General features: G+C 41.6%; 1 protein-coding gene across 7 annotated transcripts in view; it reads right to left on the reverse strand.

Moving 5' to 3' along the window:
• LOC115111760 (transport and Golgi organization 2 homolog) overlaps nucleotides 1-8,034 on the reverse strand; it is a 61,179-nt gene extending 53,145 nt beyond the window's left edge. For 2 of the 7 annotated variants that reach the window (XM_029638149.2, XM_029638144.2), the window contains exons 1-2: nucleotides 7,880-8,030; nucleotides 4,245-4,375 (exon numbers count right to left, since the gene is read on the reverse strand). In XM_029638149.2, the coding sequence (XP_029494009.2) occupies nucleotides 4,245-4,300 (56 nt within the window). In that variant the 5' untranslated portion in view covers nucleotides 4,301-4,375; nucleotides 7,880-8,030. Of the gene's footprint in view, nucleotides 1-4,244; nucleotides 4,376-7,661; nucleotides 7,755-7,858 lie in introns of those variants that run through there. The other 5 variants (XM_029638150.2, XM_029638145.2, XM_029638151.2 and 2 more) reach the window with 4 other exon arrangements.
• Nucleotides 8,035-17,486: the final 9,452 nt, after the last annotated feature.

Genomic DNA, 17,486 nt, shown 5'->3' on the forward strand with positions numbered 1-17,486 from the left:
TCTGGAGGTGTACATCTTTTTAAACCACCGTCTGATTATAGGCCTAAAGTTATGAGGTCAAATGAGAGCAGTCCAGACTAGGCAATATGGAAAAAGTGTGGTAATTTATAAAACAGGTGGGCCTAATCCTGATTGGTTAAAAGAGCATTCCAGCCGGTGACTATTCCACAAGTTACCACCGGCTAAATCTCTGTTCCATCTGACTGAGCAATCCACTGTCTCATCAGACCATCCAGGCAATTTATAAACTTGATCTCCACTATAAAAAGCATAGAGACACTATCACCCATTTCGTTTAGAGTAACATTTAGTTTTCAACAGCGGAGATTTGTATAAACCTTACGGTCTGTCTCTGACATTTGCAACATTGTTTCAATATTCAAATTCAATATTCAAAACTGTCCCATAGTAATGAATGTGTAGGGGACGAGAGAGGAATCAAATAAAACATTTTTTTTTTTTTAAATGTATTAGTCACATTCGCCAAATACAACACCTTACAGTGAAATGCTTACTTACTAGCCCCTAACCAACAATGCATTTAAAAAATATATGGACAAGAATAAGAGATAAAAGTAACAAGTAATTAAAGAGCAGCAGTAAAATTATAATATTGATACTTTTTACAGGGCGGTACCGATACAGAGTCAGTGTGCGGGGGAACCGGTTAGTTGAGGTAGTATGTACATGTAGGTAGTTATTAAAGTGACTATGCATAAAAGACATAAGAGGGTAGCAGTAGTGTAAAAGGGAGTGAGTGGGGGGGGGCACTGCAAATAGTCTGGGTAGCAATTTGACCAGATGTTCAGGAGTCTTATGGCTTGGGGGTAGAAACTGTTTAGAAGCCTTTTGGACCTAGACTTGGCACTCAGGTACCGCTTGCCGTGCGGTAGCAGAGAGAACAGTGACTCGGGTGGCTGGAGTCTGACAATTTTTAGGGCTTTCCTCTGACACCGCCTGGTATAGAGGTCCTGGATGGCAGGAAGCTTGGCCCCAGTGACGTACTGCGCCATACGCACTACCCTCTGTAGTGCCTTGCGGTCGGAGGCCGAGCAGTTGCCATACCAGGCAGTAATGCAACCATGCTCTTGATTGTGCAGCTGAAGAACATTTTCAGTCTCCTGAGGGGAAATAGGTTTTGTCGTGCCCTCTTAATGACTGCCTTGGTGTGCTTGGACCATGATAGTTTGTTGCTCTCAACTTGCTCCACTGCAGCCCCGTCGATGAGAATGGGCACGTGCTCGGTTCTCTATGTCCTGTAGTCGACAATAATCTCTTTTGTCTTCATCACGTTGAGAGAGAGGTTGTTGTCCTGGCACCACATGGCCAGGTCTCTGACTTCCTCCCTATAGGCTGTCTCGTTGTTGTCTGTGATCAGCCTACCACTGTTGTGTCATCGGCAGATGTAATTATGGTGTTGGAGTCGTGCTTGGCCATGCAGTCATGAGTGAACAGGGAGTTCAGGAGGGGACTGAGCACGCATCCCTGAGGATCAGCGTGGCGGATGTGTCGTTACCTACCCTTACCACCTGGGGGCGGCCTGTCAGTAAGTCCAGGATCCAGTTGCGGGAGGTGTTTAGTCCCGGGGTTCTTAGCTTATTGGTGAGCTTTGAGGGCACTATGTTGTTGAACGCTGAGCTGTAGTCAACGAACAGCATTCTCATGTAGGTGTTCCTTTTGTTCTGGTGGGAAAGGGCAGTGTGGAGTGCAATAGAGATGACATAATCTGTGGATCTGTATGGGACGGTATGCAAATTGGACTGGGTCTAGGGTTTCTGGGATGATAGTGTTGATGTGAGCCCTGACCAGCCTTTCAAAGCACTTCATGGCTACAGACGTGAGTGCTACGGGTCGGTAGTCGTTTAGGCAGGTTACCTTAGTGTTCTTGGGCACAGCGACTATGGTGGCCTGCTTAAAGCATGTTGGTATTACAGAATCGGACAGGGAGAGGTTGAAAATGTCAGTGAAGACACTTGCCAAGTTGGTCAGCACATGCTCGCAGAACACGTCCTGGTAATCCATCTGGCCCTGTGGCTTTGTGAATGTTGACCTGTTTAAAGGTCTTACTCACTTTGGCTACGGAGAGCGTGATCACACAGTCATCCGGAACAGCTGGTGCCCTCATGCATGTCTCAGTGTCATTTGCCTCGAAGCGAGCATAGAAGTAGTTTAGCTCGTCTGGTAAGCTCATGTCACTAGGCAGCTCTCGGCTGTAGTCTAATGGTTTGCAGTCTAATGGTTTGCAAGCCCTGCCACATCTGACGAGCGTCAGAGCAGGTGTAATACGATTCGATATTAGTCCTGTATTGACGCTTTGCCTGTTTGATGGTTTGTCAGAGGGCATAGCGGGATTTCTTATAAGCTTCCTTGAAAGCGTCAGCTCTAGCCTTTAGCTCAGTGTAGATGCTGCTTGTAATCCATGGCTTCTGGTTGTGGTATGTACGTACAGTCACTGTGGGGACGACGTCATCATCGATGCACTTATTGATGAGACCAGTGACTGATGTGGTGTACTCCTCAATGCCATCGGAGGAATCCCGGAACATATTCTAGTCTGTGCTAGCAAAACAATCCTGTAGCTTAGCATCTGCTTCATCTGACCACTTTTTTATTGATCTAGCCACTGGTGCTTCCTGCTTTAATTTTTCCTTTTAAGCAGGAATCAGGATAGAATTATGGTCAGATTTGCCAAATGGAGGGCGAGAGAGAGCGCTTTGCATGAGTCTCTGTGTGTGGAGTATAGGTGGTCCAGAGTTATTTTTCCTCTGGTTGCACATTTAACATGCTGATAGAATTTTGGTAAACGGATTTAAGTTTTCCTGCATTAAAGTCCCCAGCTACTAGGAACGCCACCTCTGGGTGAGCCTTTTCTTGTTTGCTTATGGTGGAATACAGCTCATTCAACGCTGTGTTAGTGCCAGCCTCTGACTGTGGTGGTATGTAAACCGCTACAAAGAATACAGATGAAAACTCTCGGTAGGTTGTGTGGTCTACAGCTTATCATGAGATACTCTACCTCTGGCGAGCAATAGCTCGAGACTTCCTTAGATATCGTGCACCAGCTGTCATTTACAAAAATACATAGTCCGCCGCCCCTTGTCATACCCGACGCCACTGTTCTATCCTGCCGGTACATCGTATAACCAGCCAGCTGTATGTTGATATTGTCGTTCAGCCACGACTCCGTGAAGCATAAAATGTTACCGTTTTTAATGTCTGGTTGGTAGCTTAATCTTCCGTGGAACTCGTCAATTTTATTCTCCAAAGACTGCACGTTTGCGAGCAGAATGGATGGAAGTGCGTGATTATTTGATTGCCTACGAATTCTCAGGAGGCAGAATGGCAGAATGGCCTCCTCTTCACGCAGATCACGGGTATCGGGGCCTGTTCCCGAGGAAGCAGTATATCCTTTGCTTCGGGCTCGTCAGAGTCATGAAATAAAAATATATATAATTCTGCTAGTCTGTGGTGAGAAATAGCAGTCCTGATGTCTAGAAGTTATTTTCGGTCATAAGAGACGGTAGCGGCAACATTATGTACAAAATAAGTAAAGAAATAAGTTACAAACACCGCAAATAACAACAAAAAAACAATCGGCTGGGCATTTTCGGCAGGCATTTCTCAGCCAGTCGAAATCATGAATCAACTGGAATAATTTTATGGATATATACATAGAAATGTAAATTGAAAAAAAGTACAACGAAATGAAGTGCAGCTAGTTTGCAATCTTTCCAGATTCAGTTTGAAGTTGTGTTGGCTAGCTTTTCTGAACAACAGTGTCCTAACGAGAGAGCACATTTTCTATGACAGGCAAAATCGTGCCTCATTAGCTTATTGTTATGGATGTATCCAAATAAACGTCACTTGAAATCAGCTTAAACAAATGCAAATGCAGCTACTTTGTTGTTCGTCTGCAGTCTGCACTGTTTGACGTGACTAAGTTGGCCATAGTTGGCTAGCTAGCAAGCGTCTCTGGCAACCGAACCAATAGAACGAACGACGAGCCGGCTTGGGTAGCAACCCTAGATTTGTTTCAGGATCATATCTTGTGGAAGGATGAAATATTATGAATAAATTCATCAAAATAAAGTTCATCAAAATTTGTCAATCATTATTTGAAAATGTTTGTAACCCTCAACTTTGTTTTGGGCCTAACAACACCAGTGCCAATATATTCTCCAAACACCGGCTTCTCTGGCATTATTACTTAAATATAGTACAGAGGCAAGGAGAAGAGGCCTTACCTGTAGGCATTTTTGGATGCAGGCCGAGGGTCGAACTTGAAGAAGATGATACACATGTGGGTCTTAGGGGTGGGGGACGCTCTCTTACACTGGGCACGGTCAATTTCAAAACTTGGACATGTTGACAAGAGCTGGAAGAAAATGATAGTATAGTGAGAAAAGCAGTAAAGTGGGAAAAGGGGCGAGGGGGAATTGCTTCAATTGACTTCTTAAGTGTGAGAGCAGTCAGCGTCTTCACAAGACTACTCTACACTATGGCATGGCCTAGGTTCAATTTACAAAGGAGACAAACTAAATATCATACAGGATTGTCCAGGAAGCAATTTCACCTGCCACAGCTGTGCCAAGCCCTAGCTACAGAGAAGTCACGTGATATGAGAATGTTCCACATCCGTTACAGCTTAGCTAGTGTAAAGCCTCGGCAGAACTTTTTCAACTAACCTTCACATAACAAGAAAGTTACTTCCTCTCAACAAGCTACCGGTGTCTTTGTCTACCATCGCTAGTTGCAGGTGGAACGGAAGAATAAAAAAATGCTTGGTTAATAAATTAAATACATTTTTGCTCCAACACCAACCTGTCCTGAGCAATACGAGAAGATCTGAAATAGACAATATGGAGGCGTACACATTGTTGGATTACCTCATGGAGTAAAAATGTGTATTTCATTTAATTAATGGAGCATTTTCTAAATTCTTACATTCCTCTTGCAACTAGCGATGGGAGATGAGAAGACACTGGTAACTTCCAAGTTGAGAGGAAGTAATGTTCTCGCTACGTAAAGGTTAGTTGAAAAATTGCTGCCGTATTTTTACACAAGCTAACAATTCTGTAGCTACTGTATGCTAAGCTCCTAACCTCATCCAAGTGGTAGGCTGATCCTGAAATATTCAATACAGGACAGCAATATTGTTGACAAGCCCTCATTTGTGTCTACACACTTTATTGTAATCTGATAGAGAAGTGATTAGATTGATCAAATGATGTGAAACAATGGACTTTGACCTAACACTTGTCCTCTTGTCCTGAAAAAGTAAACATAAATCACAATATCAAAAAATTACTCCGGTCAGAATTGCATCAGAGGCCAACATGGAATAATATTTAAATATTTTTTCCATGTAGGCATACATAAATAAAAAGGTGTGAAAGCGTAGGTGATATGCATACAAGCCTCATGTCCAAACCGTGCTGACATGTGGGAGGTGCCATAAAAATGTATTTACACTTTTAATTACATAAATATAGGCTAAACACCAGTCATGTTCGACAAATATAATGGGATAATTAACATTAAAGTCTGAAGGCTTGATTCTGTCTACATCCTCAAGGCACGGTTCGTTCATGGTCACAAGACCGGAGTGTGAAGAACAGTGCCTGTTCCACACCGCACATCACCCACCTTGAATTTGAGGGGAGATGGTCAGCATTTAACTATTTATTTAACAGTAAAACGTATTTGTTTAAAACCTGGACGTTTTATGAAGCATGTCTTACTGTGATTCGAAGTAGCCTAGCCAAAATACGGCCATAGAAATGTTTTATAAACACTTAATATGCCATTGAAACAAGCATTTTCCTCATATTCTATTGGTTTTCAAAACAACATTATTTTATTGTCCAGCAGCCAAAGGCATAATCCTAATCATACTAGTAACCCATGTTAGTTACAGCATCCTCAGATCTCCCTCTTTCTAAATTTCTAAAAACTATTTTAATCTGTCACATGAAACAGCTTATGCGTGCAGTGCGCTTTTGAGAAGTGTTGATTTCCACTAAATGCATTTTGTTGAGCTTATAACATGAAGAAATAAAACTTGATCAACATTATAAGCTAAACGTTGAATCAGCCTCATTGATTTAAAAAAAAATAATCTAATATGTGCAGTGATTGTATGAATTTTGGATCTGTTGTCCTAGAGTCCGTTTTAAACCATATACTTATTTATCATAATCCCGGGGATGACAGGACGCCCTTAATTTCGAGCCCTGGGAGGGAATTATTTATTAAAGACACTAAAACGTATTTGGTTGTAGGCTAATTGTAATGTTGCAATATTTTATAGGCTACCAAGGGTATAATTTGTGTAACGTTCCAACAACTTTGTAAAGTACAAGTTAGCCAACAAACACATACAAAGTAGTCTGATCAATTCACCTAGCTTACTAGCTGCCGAATAGGCATCAACTCACCACGTAGCTTATTTATTTACTTTTCTCCCTATTTCATGATATCCAATTGGTAGTTACAGTCTTGTCCCATCACTGCAACTCTCGTACGGACTAAGGAGAGGCGAAGGTCGAGAGCCGTGCGTCCTCCGAAACACAACCCAGCCAAGCCGCACTTCTTCTTGACACAATGCACACTTAAACTGGAAGCCATCCGCACCAATGTGTAGGATGAAACACTATACACCTGGCGACCGTGTCAGCGTGCACTGTGCCCGGCCTGCCACAGGAGTCGCTAGAGCGCGCACCACCGCTAACTAAGCTAGCCGTTTCACATCTGTTACACTCACCCCCCTTTTGACCTCCTCCTTTTCCGCAGCAACCAGTGATCCGGGTCAACAGCACCAATGTAACAGTATAACTTTAGACCGTCCCATACCCGGGCGCGAACCAGGGACCCTCTACACACATCAACAACAGTCACCCACGAAGCATTGTTACCCATCTCTCCACAAAAGCTGCTGCTTTTGCAGAGCAAGGGGAACTACTACTTCAAGGTCTCAGAGAAAGTGACGTCACCGATTGGAACGCTATTTAGCGCGCACCACCGCTAACTAAGCTAGCCGTTTCACATCTGTTACATACACATATATAACATATATAACACACATATACATATATATATACACATATATATATATATATGTGTTATATATGTTATATATGTGTATGTAACGGATGTGAAACGGCTAGCTTAGTTACATATATATATACACATATAAACATTTTGGGTGGGGGGGGGGGGGACAACAAGTGACTTGAGCTTTTGGACAAGTAAAAAAAATGTTTTACAAGTAGCTCAAAAAGTTAATGTCAAGCCCTGATCAGCGGATAAAAAAAAAAAACTCAACTGACACACGAGGTCAGCACCTGGTGACCACTAAAGTGTGTGCAGGCTTTTGTGCCTACCCAGCACTACAGCGACACACCTGCTTCAACTAATAGTTATTTATTATGAAGTGGCCTAGAGAAGCAGAACACATAGCTAGTAACCTATTATTTCTAGTTGCAAACAACATTAAGGTTAGCTTGTTAAACCAATCCTTTCTCTAATATCTCTGGTTAAGCTAGCTGACTAACTTTACAATGGTTAGAAATCTGACGCTAGCTAGCTATAAGTGAGCAAAAATGTCCAATCTGAGAACCAAGACAACAAAATGCCAATTATAGCATTGCTTATAATGTTACCTTTAGTCAACAACTTTGATCAAACACAGATTGTAGCGAGTTAGCAAACTAGCCAGCTAGCTAAAAGCAGCAGTCTTGCTCTAGATAGCTGTCACAACAAGAACAAAACAGACAAGCGACAACTCTTCGCTACCGGTCTGTTATGCAACACAATACAAAATAAGAATATATTACAATTAACCTGCCTGGTTACCTACTTTTAGTAAAGTAAAACGTACCCACTGATACACTTGCTTCTGAAGATCAATCCATTCGGTTGGCTAATAAAAAAAAACGTATTCGCAGTTTAGGGTGCAGTTGATTTAGTTTGTCAGTAGGCTAGACCGGAACTTTCAGTTCAATGTCACTCTGGACGAATGAGAACTCCGCTCGCCCCGTGGATGGTTCCAGAATGGCCCGGGCGTAAATCGGGTGCATCCACTCTAATGGCGACCATCGAGCAACACGCACTGTGATTCGCCGATACTAATGTTGCATTCATGTCATGTCGGGAACATGTAAATATGACGGGAAAAACGTGTAAATTCGATGGGGAAAATGCACTTGAACGCTCATCCAACTAGTAATTGGTAGTACAGTATGAAGAAAGGCAGAAACAACTTCTCAAATCGAAGTCCCCGATCACACCTGTTGGCGATGTCATTGTTACGTTAGCTCGCTAATGCCACGTTCAAACCAACTGGGAACTCGGAAAAATACGAGCTCCGATTGGGCTTAATCGTTTTGAATTGTCATCCAATTCGGGAACTCGGGCCTCTTTCGAGAGCCCCGACTTTCCGACCTGAATTTCACTGACGTCATGATTTGACCTCGTAAATTCCTAGTTGTTTGAACACACTGGAGTCGGAAATCCGAGCGCCGAGCATCCGAGTTCCGATCACCCAGGTGTTTTGAACTTGGATCTCGATCTGAAGTCACGCACCACTGAAAATGGCAACCAACATGGCCGCGGTTTTGCCTGTCAATTCATTTCGGCATTAGTCAATGGTTTTTGCATTCCCTCAGCACTCCGCCAAGATGTGAACGTGGCATAACCCTGAGAAGACAGGAGATTTTCCAGATTTCTCATATTATTATTTGGAAAGTTAATGTCAGTTGTATCATTTCAATTAGTTGATAGACCATTTCAATTAGTTGATATTAGCATTTTTGCCAATACATGTGTGACTGGGTAGCAACAATTTGGTCCTTTTGGTCAGTGTTTCCTATGGGGACACAATTAGTGGGAAATATGTAAAAAAGGTATAAACAAAGATAATGGATAAATGAAGAGTTCACGCAGTTGTTTACATTTGGAAAACAATGGCCAGTTCCTGTTTACTTAAAGGTAAAGGTAAACTGCACCCAAAAACTACATTTTGGCATTTGTTTCATTAGTCCATAGTCCCAAAATGTGTTGCTTGTCAGCACTCAAATTAAGATATGTAACTTTCAAAGTACAGAAATCAGCCCCATATGATGTATTTTGCATCATATGATGCTGTATTTCAAAAGTTACATATCTTGAAAACTTGAGTGGATAGTCAAATTTAATAGTTCATTTAAACGTTTAAATTATTTGCAAGAATATCAATTTCCCTAAAAATCCTGTTTTAGATGGACACATCTGAAATCAGGCTACCCGATGGGACTTAAATAAATGCATAAAATCACCAGACAAAATAAACGTTCTACCACATGTTATTTTTGCTCAGCCTATTTGAGTACGGACATATACAATTTGGACGTGAAAACTATATCTAACATGCAAGCTTTCAGTTTTTCCAAACTCACTTAACTCGTGCGTAAGAGGGAGGGTGGCACACGTGCAGATCAAATATAACACTAGAACGCAGATTAAGATTGTTTACATGTCATAATAATTGTTTGATACTGTTCCATCAATCCCATTCCAGCCATTACATTGAGCCCGTCCTCCAATAGCTCTCCCCACCAGTCTCCTCTGATGTAAATGTCCAATGAAACAGAAAAAATGAGGAAGTGGGATGTCTCGCTTCCTCTTCGTCTCTGGTATAAAAGCACACCTGTGGTGATAATGATGGTTTCCCAGGAACTGATGGCTTCTACAGTTGTAGCTAGATGGGGTACAGCACCATCTAGTTGCGTCGGGGACAACTGTAGAATTTGAGCTAACTCTAACCCTTTTCCTAACCTTAACCTAATTCTCCTAACCTGCTACGTAAAGTAACTTCTGTCCATAGCTGTACTGCATCTAGCCACAACCATAGAAGCCATTGAAAGCTCGGAAATCTCTGACTTCCGACTTCAGTGCGTTCAAAACCACTGGGAAATTGAAAAAAAAACTAGCTCTGACTGGATCATCCAACTCAGGAACTCAGGCCTCTTTCTAGAGCTCCGACTTTCCGACCTGAACGTCACTGACGTCGTGATTTGACCTTGTATTTTTCATAATTCCCAATTGTTTTGAACACGGCATAAGAAACCATTAGTGTCACCGCAAACCAAAGCCCCGTTTGCAAATAAGAGCTTTATACACAAGATGGTCAGTAGGTGCTCTGTCGGAAACCATGCAGTCTTTATGAGAATAAATGTTTGGTGCATGGTTGATTAATTATAGGCTACTGAGAAGGTTCCATGTGTTTGGAGAGGCTTTGGGGGCCAAGCAGTTCATTGAAACCCCCCTCCTTTAAAAGTATTGTCATTGTTTTTGTCATAGTTTTGTGAATTCTTGAAAACACTGTTAGGCCTAGGCCTACTGTAGGATGTGTCAGAGTCATCTACTGAGTAGGACTTACTGAGATCACTGTTATTGGTTACATGTGCCTAATACAACATGTGAAGACTTGACAGTGAAATGCATACTTACGAGCCCATTCCCAACAGTGCAAAGTTAAAAAGTAAGACAAATATTTGCTCAGCCCCAGTGATGTACTGGGCCACACGCACTACCCTCTATAGCGCCTTGCGGTTGAATGCCGAGCAGTTGCCATTCCAAGCGGTGATGCAGCCAGTCAAGATGCTCTCAATGGTGCAGCTGTGGAACTTAAGGAACTGAGGGCCAATGCCAAAATCTTTTCACCCTCCTGAGGGGGAAGAGGTGTTGTTGTGCCCTCTTCATGACTGTGTTGGTGTGTTTGGACTGTGATAGGTCCTTAGTGATGTGGACATAGAGGAACTTGAAGCTCGATGCGCTCTAATTACAACCCAGTCTCTGTGAATTGGGGTGTGCTTTGGCACTCCGTTTCCTGTAGTCCACCATATACTCCTTTGTCTTGCCATTTTTCCGGGAGAGGTTGTTGTCCTGAGACCACACTGCCAGGCCTCTCACTACTTCCCTATAGGCTGTCTCATCGTCGTTGGTGATCTGGCCTACCACCGTCATGTCATCTCAAAACTTAATAATGGGGTTTGAATCGTGCACGGCCACGCAGTCGTGGGTGAGCAGCGAGTACATTAGTGGACTGAGAACGCACCCCTGATGGGCTTCCATGTTGAGGGTCGGCGTGGCAGATGTGTTGTTGCCTATCCTCACCACCTGGGGGTCCAGGATCCATTGGCAGAGGGAGGTGTTCAGTCGCAGGATCCTTCGCTTAGTGATGAGCTTGGAGGGCACTATAGAGTTGAACGCTGAGCTGTAGTCAATGAACAGTAGTCTCATGTAGGTGTTCCTGGGAAAGGGCAGTGTGGAGTGCAATAGGTATTGCATAATCTGTGGATGTGATAGAGCGATATGCAAATTGTTGTGGGTCTAGGGTTTCTGGGATGATGGTGTTGATGTGAGTTATGACCAGCCTTTCAAAGCACTTCATGGCTACCAATGTGAGCGCTATTGGTCTATAGTCATCTAGGCAGGTTACCTTAGTGTTCTTGGGCACAGGGACAATGGTGGTCAATTTATTGTCATGCTGTCATAGGACCATCCCCCATGAGGAGCTGAGCATAGGCCTAAACCATCCATCCACGCCTCTGGCGAACTCTACTTTGTTCCATGTTGTGTGTTTACTTAATATAGCCTACAACATCGAATGCCTATGGTAGCCAAGGCCTACCTTCATACATACACATTTTATCATGTTCAGGTGAGTTCATTTGGTCAAAGTAGGAATCTTAGTATAAATGGCCGCATATTTGAATTTACCGCTGACATTACAAAGATAGACGGATTTTAAACCAACCACGTTGGAGATACTAAGTACGTTCACCCAATCAAAATAAATATTTCCTCGAAGGCCCGCGATAGGGGCGGGATTCAATCGACGTATGTTCTGATAGTTTTGTTGTACTGACGCTGTTTGTTATTTGATAGAAGATCAGTTTGGCCAGGCAATTATTGCAATCATTTTCTCTTGAAGTAGGGTATACTATTTGTTGTCGAAACTCATTTTCTACGCTAGGATATTGAACGTTTGCGACTTTTCACATTGCTTTTTGTTTCGGCCGTTAAATGGAGAGGGGGACAGGCTATTTACCAATAGACTAACTTGCCTTAATTCCTATTAAATAAATAATGGACAGAATTTTTTTAAAGGAAGGAAACATTTCACTACAGGTTACGTTGATTTGTTCCCTCTTACCCTCCAGATATTGAGCAAATAACAAATCACTGACTACACAGTATTATTCTCGGGCACCGTACGGGAATAACTGTAGCCCTGACGTTTGCTACAAATAATATTGAAAAGAGAATAAATCATTATTCGGATTGGTTATAAATGTATATTAAGTGTTGTCGACGTTATTTGAGGTGCAATTCAAAGACGAAGAAGAAGAATAGAAGTGTCAGGTGATTTCATCAACACGAGGAACCATCTGGTGATTGCATCGCTAAGTTTACCCTGCTCCTGCGTGTTATCCCTCAACTCCAGTGGAAGGGAAGAAGAGAAGGTAAGAGCCGTTATAATGTAGCGTATCAATGTGCTATAATGATTTTTGGTTAAATAGAAAACGTCGATTTGATAACAGTATTTTCATTTTATCAGCCGAACAAACAATCTATTATTCCTACGTAGTCGTAGGCTACACACTACGCAAACGTTTTGCAATGGTCATGGAAGGATTTGTGTGCCAGTGTGGTGGGGATTTTACGGAGTTGGTGTTGTTTGATGGCACTCAATTGTAGACTAGCATTCGATGAACAAATTGAGTAGCCTAACGACATTTTATAGATTGCGATAGAGTAACGTTAGCCACAGCTTTGCCCCCTTGAATGACTGTTCTGTTTCATAAAGCATGCAAACCCATGTCGTGTGTTTTTAATGAATATAACCTACAAAAAAGGATATGTAGTTCACTGCCTCCTGATTCTGCATATATAAGAACACACAAGTCATCTATTGTGGAAAAGTGCCTCAGTCTGCCCGTGGCACCAACAATAGACTACCTACAGGTAACTGCAAACAGTGTCTTAATTAATAGGGCGTTGGGCCACCACGAGTCGCCAGAACAGCTTCAATGCGCCTTGGCATATATTCTACTAGTGTTTGGAACTCTATTGGCGGGATGGGTCACCATTATACCACGACAAATTGCGTAATTATTTGTTTTGTTGATGGTGTCTCCGGCGCTGCTCCAGAATGTCCCATAAGTGCTGATCTGGTGACAGACGCACAACCTTTAAATCCCCAATGCTCATTTGGCTGCGTTTACACGGGCAGCTGAATTCAGATCTTTTTCCACTAATTGATCTTTTGACTAATCACACATTTATCAGAGCTCAAATGGCCAATTTGTGAAGAATTATCACTGAGCTCTCTTCAGCCATGGTAGCCAAAATAATGGGCGACTATAAATTTTTAAAGGTGACCCTAGGCGGGGGATGTTAATGAATTCAGGAACCACACCTGTGTGGAAGCACCTGCTTTCAATATACTTTGTTTCCCGTATTTACCCATGTTAACTTTAGTTTGGCAGTTACCTGGACCATCTTTGCAATAATTCTTAATAATAAGGTTTTCATGCTAACCTTTGGCAATGCAAAATGCAGTGGAGTGACTTTATTTATAGTAACAAATGTGGTGGAAAACTTGGACTTTATTAGACGGATAATAATGTAAAGTTGATAGGCATAATCAATCTTTTTTTTTAACAATAACATATTTTATGGCATGATGTTGGTATTGACTTTATGAAAGATGAGCAGCAGGATATGTCATATTTGCAACATAGAACACCTGCCATGGTATTTTTGAAATGCATTAGGACCTCAGTTTTTCCAAGATGTAACACATTAATGTGTTTTTATTTAATTTATTATTTTGATGCTGTGGCTGGAACTGTCAATCATTTCCCTCTGCTTTCGTTTTCCTTATTGAGTGGGTGGCCATGGAGTCTAATTTCTTCTCTTGTAATTACCCAGTATGGAAAAGGGGGCACTTGTGAGTTGCTGCTCGAATTATTTGTGAGGGGGTTGATTCCCTCTTATGTGGCTTTCCTCTAAGAGTCCTGAACACTCTTTATGAACACTGATAGGCCTAATATAATGAAATGCATGCGTATCGCCGTAGAGGCATTTGATGTGTTCAATTCTGTTGATGTTACTGCTGTAGAGAAAAGCGATTCAGTTGGATGGAATAGACATTTATTGGCCATGCAGTGTTGTATGAATGAATATAAATAGCTTTTGCAGTCAATCACAAGGTCGTGCTGTCGCTCTCCAGTGGCATTTTTTATTCAGTATTAAAATGTAGGATATTCTCATAGATTTATATATAGTGGAGTCTGAAGTTGACAACCTTAATAAAGATGAGCAATAATGATATATAATTTTTTTATTTTTTTTAATTAAGCTACATTATATGCTAAAACAAATGGGGACATTATTTTATATGAATACAATTGCTCAGAGAAATAGATTATCTTTTAACAAGATAATAGGCTTCCAAATTATTGATACCCCTAAATATTTTTTATAAATTAAGCATTTGCAAGTTTAGTATTTTGTCCTATATTCTTAGCACACAATGACTACATCAAGCTTGTGACTCTACAAAAAATGTGGAATCATTTGCAGTTTGTTTTGTTTCTTTCAGATTTAGTGCCCAATAGAAATGAATGATACATAATGTGTGGTCATTTTATTTTTTATTGTAAATAAGAATAGAATCTTCCTAAACACTTTTATGTTAATGTGGATGCTACCATGATTACAGATCATTCTGAATCATGAATAATGAGTGACAATGGTAGAGGGCCTAAGATCATATACCCCCAAACAGTGTTTTAACATGGCATCTCATTTGCTAGTGTCATAGTAAAGTAGAGGCACTTTTTTTTTTTTTTTGTAGCCTAGGTTCCGGGAAAAATGTGGCCTTTTTATAAATGCGTTTCATGCAATTTTACTCAATTTCACATGATTTGAGACTTTGGCTGAATCTTTTTTAATACCGCACAAATAATCAAAATGGCAGGCTACTTTGACACTGAGAAACTGAAAATCCGAGATAAATAAAAATGACCTTGTCTAGACTCCATCAATAGCCTATGTGTGGAAACAGATATTGAAGGCTACATTATGATGAAATTATAGTCCTAAAAAATGCTTTACAGTTTAACTGACTCACCCAATGATGCTCACTTGCTGGTGATGGCTGATGAGCTCATGCCAAAAGCCTATCTCTCTTTTGTAAAACAATATTTGAGGTTTATCAAATATTTTGGTAGCCTACAGTATAGTGTTCTATTTTCAGCAGGAGCCATTTGCTTTACAACCTGTTTTCCCTCGATTGTATTTGAAATATTGTGAAAGGCATGTTTGTCTTAGTGCTGTTCTTTCATTGACAGATTAGCTGCCCATTCCCGACTGTAGGCTATTGCTTGTTATTGGGCTACAATCCACAACTCGGCTATTTAAAAAAAAAAAAAGCTATTGATCCTTTGTGGATAAATGATAAGCCTTCTCGTAGTGTTTGGCAAATGTATAGTGCATTTGGAAAGTATTCAGACTCCTTACCTTTTTCCACATTTTATGTTACACCCTTATTCTAAAATGTATTAAATAACACATTTCCTCATCAATCTACACACAATACCCCATTAAAAACAGTTCTTTGGAAATGTGAGCACATTTATTAAAAACAAGATACTTTATTTACGTTAGTATTCAGTCCCTTTGCTATGAGACTCGAAATTGAGCTCATGTGCATCTTGTTTCCATTGATCATCCTTGATTGTTCTACAACTTAATTGGAGTCCACATGTGGTAAATTCAATTGATTTGAGATTATTTGGAAACGAACACACCTGTCTATGTAAGGTCCCGCAGTTGACAGATATGTCAGAGCAAAAACCAAGCCATGAGGTCGACGGAATTGTCCGTAGAGCTCCGAGGCAGGATTGTGTCGAGGCACAGATCTGGGGAAGGGTACCCAAAAATGTCTGCAGCATTGAAGGTCCCCAAGAACATGGTGCCAACCATCATTCTTAAATGGATGAAGTTTTGAACCAGCGAGACTCATCCTAGAGCTGGCCGCCTGTGTAAACTGAGCAATCGGTGGGAGAAGGACCTTGGTCAGGGAGGTGACCAAGAACCTGATGGTCACTCTGACAGAGCTCTACAGTTCCTCTGTGGAGATGGGAGAACCTTCCAGAAGGACACCCATCTCTGCAGCACTCCACCAATCAGGTCTTTATGGTAGAGTGGCCAAACAGAAGCCACTCCTCAGTAAAAGGCACATGACAGCCCGCTTGTAACTAAAGGACTCTGACCATGAGAAACAAGATTCTCTGGTCTGATGAAACCTCCCTACGGTGAAGCATGGTGGTGGCACCATCATGCTGTGGGGATGTTTTTCAGCTGCAGGGACTGGGAGACTAGTCAGGATCAAGGAAAAGATGAACGGAGCAAAGTACAGGGAGATCCAGAGCGCTCAGGACCTCAGACTGGGAGAAAGGTTTTACCTTCCAACAGGACAACGACCCGAAGTTCACAGCCAAGATGACACGAGTGGCTTCGGGACAAGTCTCAATGTCCTTGAGTGGCCCAGCCAGAGCCTGGACTTCAACTCAATCGAACATCTCTGGAGAGACCTGAAAATAACTATGCGATTGACGCTCCCCATCCAACCTTACTTGACAGGATCCTGCTTGACAGGATCTGCAGAGAAGAGTGGGAGAAACTCCCCAAATACAGATGTGCCAAGCTTGTAGTGATATACTCAAGTGTAATTGCTGCCAAAGGTGCTTCAAAAAAGTACTGAGTAAAGCGTATGAATACTTATGTAAATGTTTTTAATTTAAATACTTTTGCAAAAGTGTCAACCTGTTTTTGCTTTGTCATTATGGGGTATTGTGTGTAAATTGATTGGGGGGGTAATTAAAAAAAAAAAAAAAATTATATTTTAGAATAGCCTGTAATGTGGAAAAAGTCAAGGGGTCTAAATATTTTCAGAATGTGCTTTATTTCAATTCGTAAGGGGTGCTTCTGTTCCTTCAGAACCCTTCGCGCGGCCATAATTCTATCAGGAAATAAATGAAGTGCAACACTGGAGAGATGAGTTGCAGGCTCATGTCTATCAGAGCAGAGAGGGATCACGGAAAGTGAATCTCATTCTAGTTATGTGAGAGATACTGGCACGTTCCTCACACACACGCTTTGGTCTCCAACAGGTTACAATGTTGCGCAAAGCATAAACCCAGGCTGGCCCAACCCAAATCAACTCTTAGAATATTAGGCCCGCGCTGAGAATCTACTTTTTCACATTTAGTTAATTCTCCTGCCCCCACAAAATAATGTGGTGGCAACTCTAATGAACTTTGATCTATTCTGTGAATATTTAAAATAATTGTTCATGACTTGAGGTACCAAATGGATGCCGGAACAAAGCAATTAATCGGAAACGCAACCGAGACGAACTGCAAATGCATCCA

Source organism: Oncorhynchus nerka, linkage group LG27, assembly GCF_034236695.1.
Source record: "Oncorhynchus nerka isolate Pitt River linkage group LG27, Oner_Uvic_2.0, whole genome shotgun sequence".
Classification (NCBI taxonomy): Eukaryota; Metazoa; Chordata; class Actinopteri; order Salmoniformes; family Salmonidae; genus Oncorhynchus; species Oncorhynchus nerka.